The following is a 12,097-nucleotide window of genomic DNA, read 5'->3' on the forward strand; positions in this document are numbered from 1 at the left end:
AAATATCCCAGGTGTGCACCGGTATCCTTCCTCAGGTTCCAGTGGATGGAAACACACACTCGTCTGTATCTGCCCCTGGTTTGTTTCCATGGAAACAGAACTGATAGAACTGAAGTAGTTGCAGATATCAGACGATGATGTGAGCTGTTTTTCTCATGTCCTTTTCTTTTTGTTTTTCCAGTGTCTGCAGACAGGGGGCACTCATCTGCTCTGGGGGGTCACAAATACTGGGTAGGTGGAGTTAATGTACGATCAGACTACAGTTACAACCAAATATAAGACAAGAAGAGTTAGAACAGTTGACTACGACGGCGTATACAGGCCACGAAAGAAAATACAAACACTGTCACTACGAGAATAAAGTCAGAAAATATTTAAATAAAACCCGTAATTTTATTAGAACAAAGTCGTAATTTAAAAACAGGTGGAAAAATATAATTTATGAGAAACAAGTCATACCCACTGGTTCCACAATATAGAACTGAAAACATTCTGTGAGGTTCTACTTTCATTTGGGGTTTACGCATAAAGGCCAAATACTGAGAATATTAGCCCCGCCCACCATAAAAACATTTGCATTAGTCGAAGGAATTTGAAGACAGTTCGTATATGTTTGAGTTTGTTGTAAGAACTGAACGGATTTGGAGTAAATGACTGAACTTAAGGCTAGCAATTTCTAAATTATGACTTATTACAACTTTAATGTCATAAAAGTACGTCATTATTTTAGTTAAATTATTAGGTTTTTTTTAACTACAACTTTATTGTCATAAAATTCTGGCTTTATTCTTGAAATATTATGACTTTATTCTCGTAGTGATATGTGTTTTTATTTATCCGATGTGGCCTAATACGCCGTCATAGTTCGCTGATATTAGTGATATTAACTGACATTAAAATGTGCTTCGATTTGAGTTTCACTGGATGTGGATTTAAAAATAGAATTAAATCAACCATAAAAACAGCTGATATTTGAGTTCATCCTGTTTACCATCAAACACCTGGTATCATCTGTGTTGTCCATCTGTGTTGTCCTTCTGTCTGTCCTTCTGTGTTGTCCATCTGTGTTGTCCTTCTGTGTTGTCCTTCTGTCTGTCCTTCTGTGTTGTCCTTCTGTCTGTCCTTCTGTGTTGTCCATCTGTGTTGTCCTTCTGTCTGTCCTTCTGTCTTGTGCAGACACACTGACCTGCTCGTCCCCTATGGTGTACTTTGAATGCTCCACTGCGCCCCCTGGAGCCACTGGGACTGAATGTCAGAAGAGCTGCAGTACTTTGGACATGGCCTGTGTACGGTACCTTTAACCTGACAGGGTTCACACCAAGACCACAACAGTCCAGTCCATATGGTCTGGACATGTGGGCTCAGGTCTGGATTACATGGGTCCATATGGTCTGGTCATATGGGTCCTGGGTTCAGGTCTGGACTACATGAGTCTGTCTGCTCAGGTCCTTGTGTGTCCCTCTGTCCTCTCTGTCTCCATCTGTCTTCTCTGTCCTTTCTGTCTTCAGGTCAGTACTGGCTGTACGTCTGGGTGCAGATGTCCAGATAACCTGGTGTCCGACGGGGCCGGAGGCTGCATCCCTGAGTCCAGATGTCCATGTGTCCATAACGGACAGGTCTACCAACCTGGACAGACTCTGACCGTGGACTGCAACACCTGGTTAGTTCACCACACACTGACCATGACCTGTCTCCAACTACTAGCTAGTCTTCTGACCCAGTACTTCAGCAGGCACCTGTACTGCAGGACATGTTTCATATCACAGTACTTTTACTCCAAACATCTGGGTTCATGTGGTCCTGGCGGTTCCTCAGGTATTAGCTTTGAACTTTGGTAAATATGAGACGGACATGTTAAAGACATAACAAGACAAACAGGATGAAAAGACTGTGGACGTTTGTGGACCCTGTAGATGTTTGTGGACCTGTGTGGATGTTTGTGGACCCTGTAGATTTTTGTGGACCCGTGTAGATGTTTGTGGACCTGTGTGGATGTTTGTGGACCTGTCAATGTTTGTGGACCCATGTGGATGTTTGTGGACCCTGTAGATGTTTGTGGACCTGTGTGGATGTTTGTGGACCCTGTAGATGTTTGTGGACCTGTGTGGATGTTTGTGGACCTGTCAATGTTTGTGGACCCATGTGGATGTTTGTGGACCCTGTAGATGTTTGTGGACCCATGTGGATGTTTGTGGACCCTGTAGATGTTTGTGGACCTGTGTGGATGTTTGTGGACCCTGTAGATGTTTGTGGACCCTGTAGATGTTTGTGGACCCACGTAGATGTTTGTGGACCCACGTAGATGTTTGTGGACCCTGTAGATGTTTGTGGACCTGTGTAGATGTTTGTGGACCCTGTAGATGTTTGTGGACCCTGTAGATGTTTGTGGACCCTGTAGATGCTGGACCTCATCCACAGTCCAAACGCTCAGACTGGGTTCTGTTTCAGCTCCTGCAGCGGCAGAACCTTCACCTGCACCACCAACGTATGTGACGCCGTCTGTGGAATCTACGGAGACGGACACTATGTCACATTTGACGATAAAAGATTCGACTTCAACGGACAGTGTGAATACACACTACTACAGGTACTACACACATAATACAAACTACTACAGGTACTACATACATATACACACTACTACAGGTATTACATACATATATATATAATACACACTCCTACAGGTACTACACACATATACACACATAATACACACTACTACAGGTACTACACACGTATACACACATAATACACATCACAACAGGTACTACATACATACACATATTACACACTCCCACAGGTACTACACACATAATACACACTACTACAGGTTCTACATAATTATATACATATACACACATAATACACATTACTACAGGTACTACACACATATACACACATAATACACATCACAACAGGTACTACATACATACACATATTACACACTCCCACAGGTACTACACACATAATACACACTACTACAGGTTCTACATAATTATATACATATACACACATAATACACACTCCTACAGGTACTACATACATATACACACATAATACACACTACTACAGGTTCTACATACATTACATACATATACACACATAATACACACTCCTACAGGTACTACACACATAATACACACATAATACACACTCCTACAGGTACTACACACATAATACACACATATAACACACTCCTACAGGTACTTCACACATAATACACACGTAATACACACTACTACAGGTACTACACACACACACACACGCCTTGGGTCTAAACCTAAGTTTTAACTCATCCTGTCCTTTAACCAAACGTCCTCTGTCTGTGTGTGGACTCTACTCAGGACTACTGTGATGCCGGTCAGGGAACCTTCAGAATTATTACTGAGAATATTCCATGCGGAACCACAGGAACCACATGCTCCAGATCCATCAAAATCTTCCTAGGGGTAAAAAACACATCTTCACTGTTCATCGTATTAGAACTGTCCAGAAGGTTCTTCACTGGTGCAGAGATAAAGTACTTTTTTTTGACAATACAGGAAAATGAGTTCCAGTTGAAGGACGACAGCTTTCAGGTGGTGAGGGGCACCAACCAGGTGTTACCTTCTCAGGTGCACAAGATGGGGATCTACCTGGTGGTGCAGATCAAAACAGGAGTGGTGCTGATGTGGGACCAAAAGACCAGCCTTTTTATTAAACTCAGTCCACAGTTCCAGGTAAACCTTTACAAATTAACTTTACAAACACAGGCTTTGGACTCAGCAGGAATAAAACTATAGGACCACGGCTCCTGGAGTCCAATGGCAATGTCAAGGTCACTGAAGGTCAAAGGGCATGGCACCAAATGAAAGCCCATATGTGTCTTCCTATCTATTAGCAATAGTAATTAGATCAATATCTTCAACTGTTTTCAACTTATAACACTTTGAAATGTGTCCCATTATAAACCAATGAAGATTTATGAGATTTAAAACATTCATAAAATAATTAAAAATCAATATTTCCCAATTCCTTGAATAAACTTGGTAGACCTTACCACAAAGATATTCCACAACAAATATCAAATCATTCTGACTCACAGTTTCAGAGAAGATTAATAAAAAACTGTTTTTGGATGGACGGACGGACAGCTGATCCCAACAGTCCATCAGACCTTTGGGCCGTTGGACTAAAACCAGTGGAATGTGGTCTGACCTTCTTGTCCAATTATTATCTTGATGACTCAGAATCTTAGTCCGGATCCTTTCAGATTCACCAAATAACTGCAAACATTGAACTGACTCCTGGAATTGTTTATAGGTTATTGCCCCGCCCTCCAAAGGGAAGGCAAGGGCTATTATTTTTGGTTTGTTTGTTTGTTTACACTTTAGCAGCAAAACTATTGGTTGAATTCATACCTAATTGTGTTTATAGATTACCACTGACCTAGAATAGATGTCGTTATATTTTGGGAAAAGTAGGCCAAATTCCAAATTTTTTATGATTCTTTTTTTAAAATCTTTTTTCCCCATTTACTTTTATGGACAAAATTTGAAATCGCTATAAAAACATCAATTTTAACTCGATTTACTTGGAGATTAATTTTAGACATCACCGCAACAATATCTAAGTCATAGATTGTTTTTGAATTTTTTGTTGCATTTTTAAATTTTTTTTCCCCATTTAGTTATAATGGGTGAAATTTCAATTGTCAACAAAAACATCAATTTTGTTTCAATTTACTTCAGACTTGGCACATATGCTAAAAAATATTGAATATAGATCAAAGAGTTGATCGACGTCAAAATAAGCTGTAATACGTGCGAGGGGCAGGGTTTGTTTAGCCTGGCACCAGTTGTTCTGGTATTCTGTTCCTGGTCTGGTCCAGTCCAGATCAGACTGGGCTGAATGTGGACCTGGACCAACATGAGTCTGACCCCCTTGGGTTTAGTTCTTTCACACAAAACCCTGCTTCTGTTTTCCTTCGTTCAGGGTCAAGTCTGCGGTCTGTGTGGAAACTATGATGGTAACAGTAGGAACGACTTCACCACCCGTTCCCATGAGCAGGTTTCAGACGTGTTAGAGTTCGGAAACAGCTGGAAGATTTCCCCCAGCTGCCCCAACGCCGAGCTCATCAGTAACCCCTGCACCTCCAACCCATACCGGGCATCCTGGGCCCAGAAACAGTGCAGCATCATCACCAGTGTCACCTTCCAGAGCTGCCACTCAAAGGTGAAAACACAGATGATTATTTTCGTTCTTCTGGTAGATGTCAGTAGAAGTCATTCCATAAACATGAACAGAAATCTGTGTTGTTTTGAATCTAGAATGCTTGTTCCCCCTCTATCTCCTACTAAATTCTAAAATGATGTGGTTTCCTGGTGTGTCCACACATACACACACATGTTTGGGTTCAACTCTTCTTCTTCTCTTGTTCTAACATCCATCAACATCTGTTTGTTTTGGTCATGTGACTCTAGTTGGACTCAAAGGTCTTTCCATTACAGTTTTGTGTCATATACCAATTTAACTACGAAAAAACACCTTGAACAACAACAACTATTCAGGGAAAAACTAGAGTTTGGGTCAAACTGCGGTTTTTCAGTTAAACAAAAATCTTTTGTGCAAATTATATTCATGCAGTTTCAGGGTCAATGTAAAAGTTGCTTGTGTTGCCCCATTTACAGTGGAATGACAGACATGTGGTTGTGTTTTGAGTCAGCTGTGCCCCTGTGTGTTTAAGGTCGACCCTGGTCCACACTTTGATAACTGTGTACGAGACTCTTGTGCATGTGACACCGGTGGGGACTGTGAGTGTCTGTGCACCGCTGTGGCCGCCTATGCCAAAGCCTGTAACGAAGCCGGAGCCTGTGTCAAATGGAGGAAACCCAAGCTGTGTCGTAAGTTCACACTCAAAACAAGACCAATGTTGCGTGTCCTAATGATCCCTCTGCCCCTTCTGATGATGAGGGCTGGCCAGCACCTATACCCCTGTTGCCCCACACCTGTGCCCCTGTTGCCCTACACCTATACCCCTGTTGCCCCACACCTGTGCCCCCATTGCCCTACACCTATACCCCTGTTGCCCCGCACCTTTATCCCTGTTGTCCCACACCTTTGCCCCATACATATACCCCTGTTGCCCCATACCTATATCCCCGTTGCCCCACACCTATACCCCTGTTGCCCCATACCTATATCTCTGTTGCCCCGCACCTATACCCCCATTGCCCCACACCCCTGTTGCCCACTGCTGTTCTACAGATATCATTATTTCCTCCCCTCATCTGTGTTACCCTCTCCCATCTGCCCCCTTGACCATGCACCGACCTTGAAACATGAAGGTCAACACTGCCGTACAAATTTGATGCATCAACCCCAATTTGACCTTGAAACTGAAGGTCAGGGTCGACACTCAAAGAAATCGTCCAAAATCTTACAAAGTTGCTCCTTAACAACACACATTACGGAGACTAGACAAACTGTCTAGAAGAGTAATCACACTGACACCGCTGTCAACGAACAAATTTGATGCATCAGCCTAGAACTGACCATGAACGAAGGTCAAGGTCTGAGTTGAACCTAAATACCAAACATGTACCAGTGGCCCAGGGGTAAAAATCAGGGGGCAGATGACTCATAGTGAATCTCAGGAGTAACTGTACCTTCAATCCAAACGGTCTATTCTGCATGTTACATTATTCTATGTTTCACAGCGATTTTCTGCGACTACTATAACTCTCCTGGTGGCTGTGAGTGGCACTACAAGCCCTGTGGAGCTGACTGCATGAAGACCTGCAGGAATCCATCTGGGAACTGCTCCAACCTCATCACTGCAGTCGAAGGTGACACTTTTATTATTGGCACTAGTGACTAATGTGATTCAAGAATAAAGAAAGAATCACAGGAAACTATGGGATTGGGTTAGTGTCCAAATATTCCTGTCCATCAGACAGATCTGTGTTCATATTAGTCTGTAGTTGGACATAAATAAATCTGTGTAAACTGTTGAATGAGTTCAGTCATATGTTAAATGTATTGTGTGTATCTGATCAGAATATTAATGAATATGTTTAGTCCAGAACTACAAAAAGGAAATCCAAATGTACGATTGTTCTTTCTCCATCACGAATACGAATTCACCAACGTGACTACTGTCCAAATCTGTCTGATAGACATGAATATTTGGACAATAACCTAACAGTTGTAGTGACTGTTCCAGGGCGTTCAGTGGGGATGCACCGATCTGACTTTTTCAGTTCCAATGCCAATTACGATACTGCGGCCTTTTGTATTTGTCGACACTCGATAATGATCTTATACCACTGAAATTTTTCCCATCTCTGTAGAGCATCTACCAATGTTATCTGTGTTCTACCTCCAGCAGCAGCACTTCCCTCTGATCTGCTGAGCTGCGTGGAGCTTCTGCAGGTGCTTCTGCAGGTGTTGCATTAAGAGTGTGGTGCTGTATTGGTCAGTGCTGCCACTCCCCTGGTAACATTCACTTTATAAGCATTCCAAACTGCTGTGGAGCTGGTTGACGTGATACGACTGGAATACCTCAGAATTACAGACCCTTAGGTCGGTCTGTGTTCCTGTCTGTGTTTGCAACAACTCCACTCAACTCTCAGCATGCATGACATAGTCTGTGTCGCAAAAATTTAAAGGGGAAGGATGGGCCTTACAGATTGGTTGCTTTTACAGATCCCCGATCCAGCTAAAATACTGATATCGGGGCCAGTATCTGATCCTTACATCAGAAAGGTGCAACCTTAGTTTTCAGGGAAATGCCCTAATATTTCTCATGCTTCTTTAAAAACACTTTAAAAAGATGTGGCTGGTGCGCAAACTTTCCCTTGAGGTGGTCTGATTAAGTCATCCTTCAGTCTATTCAATCCACCCCCAGTGTGTTTTAGGTGTGGATGCTCTGCATCAGTCCTGTTCACCCGTGATTGGAGGACTCAAGTATGAAAGTGACCAACAGGTCCAACCTGGGGATTGTCTGGGCCTTACCTGGCCTTACCAAGACCTTATCTGGGCCTGACTTGGGCCTTATCTGGACCTTACCTAGACCTTACCTGGACCTTACCTGGGCCTTACCTGGACCTTATCTGGGCCTTCCCTGGGCCTTACCTGGGCCTTACATGGGCTTCACCTTAATGTTGTGCATTTTTACAGTGTGAATGGACATGTAAATGTTGTTGCAGGCTGTTACCCACAGTGCCCCCCTGACCAACCATACTTTGATGAAGACACCATGAAATGTGTTCCCTGGAACCAGTGTGGCTGTTATGATGACAAAGGAACCCACTACAAAGTTGGACAAGAAGTTCCATCAAAAAATTGTTACAACTGGTACGTCTGCTGAGCATTCATATTAACATTAATGTCAAAGCTCAACTTTAACACCGAGGAGTTCGTTATTCAGCAAAAAGACTGAAATAATGACATAAGCAATTTTTTTTTGTCTATAATACAAGAAACCACTAAAAGTTTTTTTGTTTAAATTAATTTATTATTCTTTTTCAAAGCTCCTGTACAAATTCTGGAATCAACTGCAGCTACCAAGTGAACTGTAAGTACATATCCAGGGGCGTAGAATTGCATAGGGATGCTAGGGACATGTCCCTACCAATATCCAGCCGCTACTGTGTTGTCCCTACCAATACAACCGCTGTCCGTAGTGTTTAGTCAATGATTATGGCACACAAAGAGTTAATTGTCGGCCTCTGCTAGTAGTCCCGCCTCTAACCTAATTATCACTGTCCGATTGGCTCTGCGGTATTGCTATCGTACATGTGATTGGCCGTCCCTGCTGTTACTCCATCTAGTTGTAAAAGCTAGTTACTCGCTAGTTGGACAGGAAAAAAAAAAAAAAGTTGGACAGGACAGGAGACAGTTCGAATCTCCAACCGCTTAGCATAAGTTGTCAACATGTATTCATTTGTTCTGCCTGGGTCACATCAGCTAGACGGATTTGAATATCAGAGGTGTCATTTACATTTACATTTGTACATGTGTCTATTTGCGTACATTCGTCCGTGTGTGCAGGTCTGGTTCGTGGCATAGGCTGATAACTGATAACATGATAATTTCTCATTAATTGTCTTTAAAAAAAAAAACAAAAAACAATAACCCCCCCTGTAATTTCTCAGGTGAGCTCTCCCAGACTGGTGCTCACTGTGTGTGTGAGAGTGGCAGAGACAGGTGTTGAAATAGCATCCAGGTAAAGGTTGGAGAGTTTATCACCATGAAAAGGTCTTCCAAGGCCTTAGCTGCACAGTTTAGAAGAGGAGAGAAGAGGAGGCATAAAAAAATAATCCAATTATAGAGGGATGCAACCTTTTATAATATTAAAAAACCTTTGATGTTACTAGCAACAGCTAGCTGAACTGAAATGAAGAAAAGTTGGCTAATAATGGAACTGTAGATGATTAAGATATGAGATATCTGCTAAGGTGTGTGGTTTACTGATGAGGAACTGGGTTATATATGTTTCTACATGGTTTATATATGTTTCTTTGTGGTTTCCATATATTTCTGTATGGTTTACTGCTAGTTGGCTGGTTGATATATGTTTCTATGTAGTTTATATATGCTTCTATCTGATTTATTTATGTTTCTATATGGTTTACTGCTAGTTGTTTATGTTTCTGTGTGGTTTATATATGTTTCTATCTGATTTATTTATGTTTCTATGTGGTTTACAGCTTGCTGCTTTGTGCATCTCCTTTCATGTTTCATGTATCTCCTCTTCATGCCGCCCATGTATGTGTGTGTGTGTGTGTGTGTGTGTGTGTGTGTTTGTTTGCATGTATGTTTTTTAAGGGGTATGGGGCACCAAATTCATACCTCGCCTAGGGTGCCAAAATGGCTAGAACCGACTGACTATGATTGTTTGATTATTTGATCAGCTCTACATGACGTGAAATTATGATCGCAAATGCAAAAATAAATCAACTTTCAGGAGTGCTGCCTTGGAGCACTTTTGTGTCCCCACCAATGTCAGAATCAAACCTACTCCCTTGTACATATCCATCCATCTACCTACCTACCTACCAACCTACTGTAGGGTGTATGCATGCTTGTCATTTCTGAGGTACAAATACTAAATATGTATATATTTATACTCCTGGTTGGCAGCTTGTACGTGTTTCATTAACGGAAGAATCTACAAATATGGAGAACCCATTTACAACACCACCGATGGACTAGGAAACTGCATCTCAGCTGAATGTGGAGCCAATGGAACAATAACAAGATACATGTACCCTTGTGTATCAACAACCACTCCTGGACCAACGACAACACCGTTCATTTTCACCACTACTGTTAGCACAACTTCAGGTAAAACAGTGCACAGAGTAAAAATTTAAAGACATATAACTTAATTAGTGACACTTGTGTTTATATGATTAGTACATTTTGAAATTAGGTGTGTTATTGAATAACCAAATGGTCAATGAATATGTAATGTTCTGACAGGTACAACTAATGTACCAGAACCAAACACAACAACAAAAGAAACCACTACAGCACCACTTAGAACAACGACTGTAGGAGGAACAACATCAAAGATAACAACAGTGTTTGAAACTACAACTACAGTACCTGAGGTCACAACAACTCAACATGTTGAAACAACTACATTGGAAGAAACAACAGTCCAGATCTCCACAACAAAACCACCAAAGGTGGTTACCACTGGACCTGTCACAACCTCTACCAGACCTGTGGGTGAAACTACAACTACACCTGTTGTGATCACAGAAATGACAAAGACAACAACTCTAACTACAAGGCCTCAAATCCTGAACACAACCACTATGTTAACTACAACTGAAATACCACCGAGAGTAGAAACTACAACTACAGTACCTGGGGTCACAACAACAAGTTCAGAAACCCCTGTTGTAACCTCAAAACCTTCTGTGTCAACCACATCAACCAAAGAACCAACAACACAGGAAACTACAACCAAACACGTTGAAACAACCACTTTGGAAGAAACAACAGTCCAGGTCTCCACAACAAAACCACCCAAGGTAGTTACCACTGGGCCTGTCACAACCTCTACCACAGCTGTGGTGGAAACTACAACTACAGGACCTGGGGTCACAACAACAAGTGCAGAAACATCTGTCATAACATCGAAACCTTCTGTCTCAACCATATCAACCAAAGGACCAACAACACAGGAAACTACAACCAAACATGTTGAAACAACTACACTAGAAGAAACAACAGTCCAGGTCTCCACAACAAAACCACCCAAGGTAGTGACCACTGGGCCTGTCACAACCTCTACCACAGTTGTTGTTGAAACTACAACTACACTACCTGGGGTCACAACAACAAGTGCAGAAACACCTGTTGTAACATCGAAACCTTCTGTCTCAACCACATCAACCAAAGGACCAACAACACAGGAAACTACAACCAAACACGTTGAAACAACCACTTTGGAAGAAACAACAGTCCAGGTCTCCACAACAAAACCACCTAAGGTAGTTACCACTGGGCCTGTCACAACCTCTACCACAGCTGTGGTGGAAACTACAACTGCAGTACCTGGGGTCACAACAATAAGAGCAGAAACACCTGTTGTAACATCGAAACCTTCTGTCTCAACCACATCAACCAAAGGACCAAAAACACAGGAAACTACAACGAAACATGTTGAAACAACTACACTGGAAGAAACAACAGTCCAGGTCTCCACAACAAAACCACCTAAGGTAGTGACCTCTGGGCCTGTCACCACCTCTACCACAGCTGTTGTTGAAACTACAACTACAGTACCTGGGGTCACAACAACAAGTGCAGAAACACCTGTCATAACATCGAAACCTTCTGTCTCAACCACATCAACCAAAGGACCAACAACACAGGAAACTACAACCAAACATGTTGAAACATCTACACTGGAAGAAACAACAGTCCAGGTCTCCACAACAAAACCACCTAAGGTAGTTACCACTGGGCCTGTCACAACCTCTACCACAGCTGTTGTTGAAACTACAACTACACTACCTGGGGTCACAACAACAAGTGCAGAAACACCTGTCATAACATCGAAACCTTCTGTCTCAACCACATCAACCAAAGGACCAAC

The 12,097-nt window shown here is 42.2% G+C and overlaps 1 protein-coding gene across 1 annotated transcript in view; it reads left to right on the plus strand.

Annotated features, from left to right (window-relative positions):
- The window catches only part of LOC115413478 (mucin-2-like), a 48,790-nt gene that overhangs the window by 11,301 nt on the left and 25,392 nt on the right, over positions 1-12,097 (plus strand). The window contains exons 17-29 of the mRNA XM_030126348.1: positions 182-231; positions 1,177-1,286; positions 1,509-1,660; positions 2,449-2,587; positions 3,345-3,449; positions 3,543-3,719; positions 4,975-5,214; positions 5,726-5,882; positions 6,699-6,827; positions 8,190-8,337; positions 8,514-8,557; positions 10,126-10,329; positions 10,468-10,719. Coding sequence (XP_029982208.1) covers positions 182-231; positions 1,177-1,286; positions 1,509-1,660; positions 2,449-2,587; positions 3,345-3,449; positions 3,543-3,719; positions 4,975-5,214; positions 5,726-5,882; positions 6,699-6,827; positions 8,190-8,337; positions 8,514-8,557; positions 10,126-10,329; positions 10,468-10,719 — 1,907 coding nt within the window. The remainder of the gene's footprint in view (positions 1-181; positions 232-1,176; positions 1,287-1,508; positions 1,661-2,448; positions 2,588-3,344; positions 3,450-3,542; positions 3,720-4,974; positions 5,215-5,725; positions 5,883-6,698; positions 6,828-8,189; positions 8,338-8,513; positions 8,558-10,125; positions 10,330-10,467; positions 10,720-12,097) is intronic.

Source organism: Sphaeramia orbicularis, chromosome 3, assembly GCF_902148855.1.
Source record: "Sphaeramia orbicularis chromosome 3, fSphaOr1.1, whole genome shotgun sequence".
NCBI lineage: Eukaryota > Metazoa > Chordata > Actinopteri > Kurtiformes > Apogonidae > Sphaeramia > Sphaeramia orbicularis.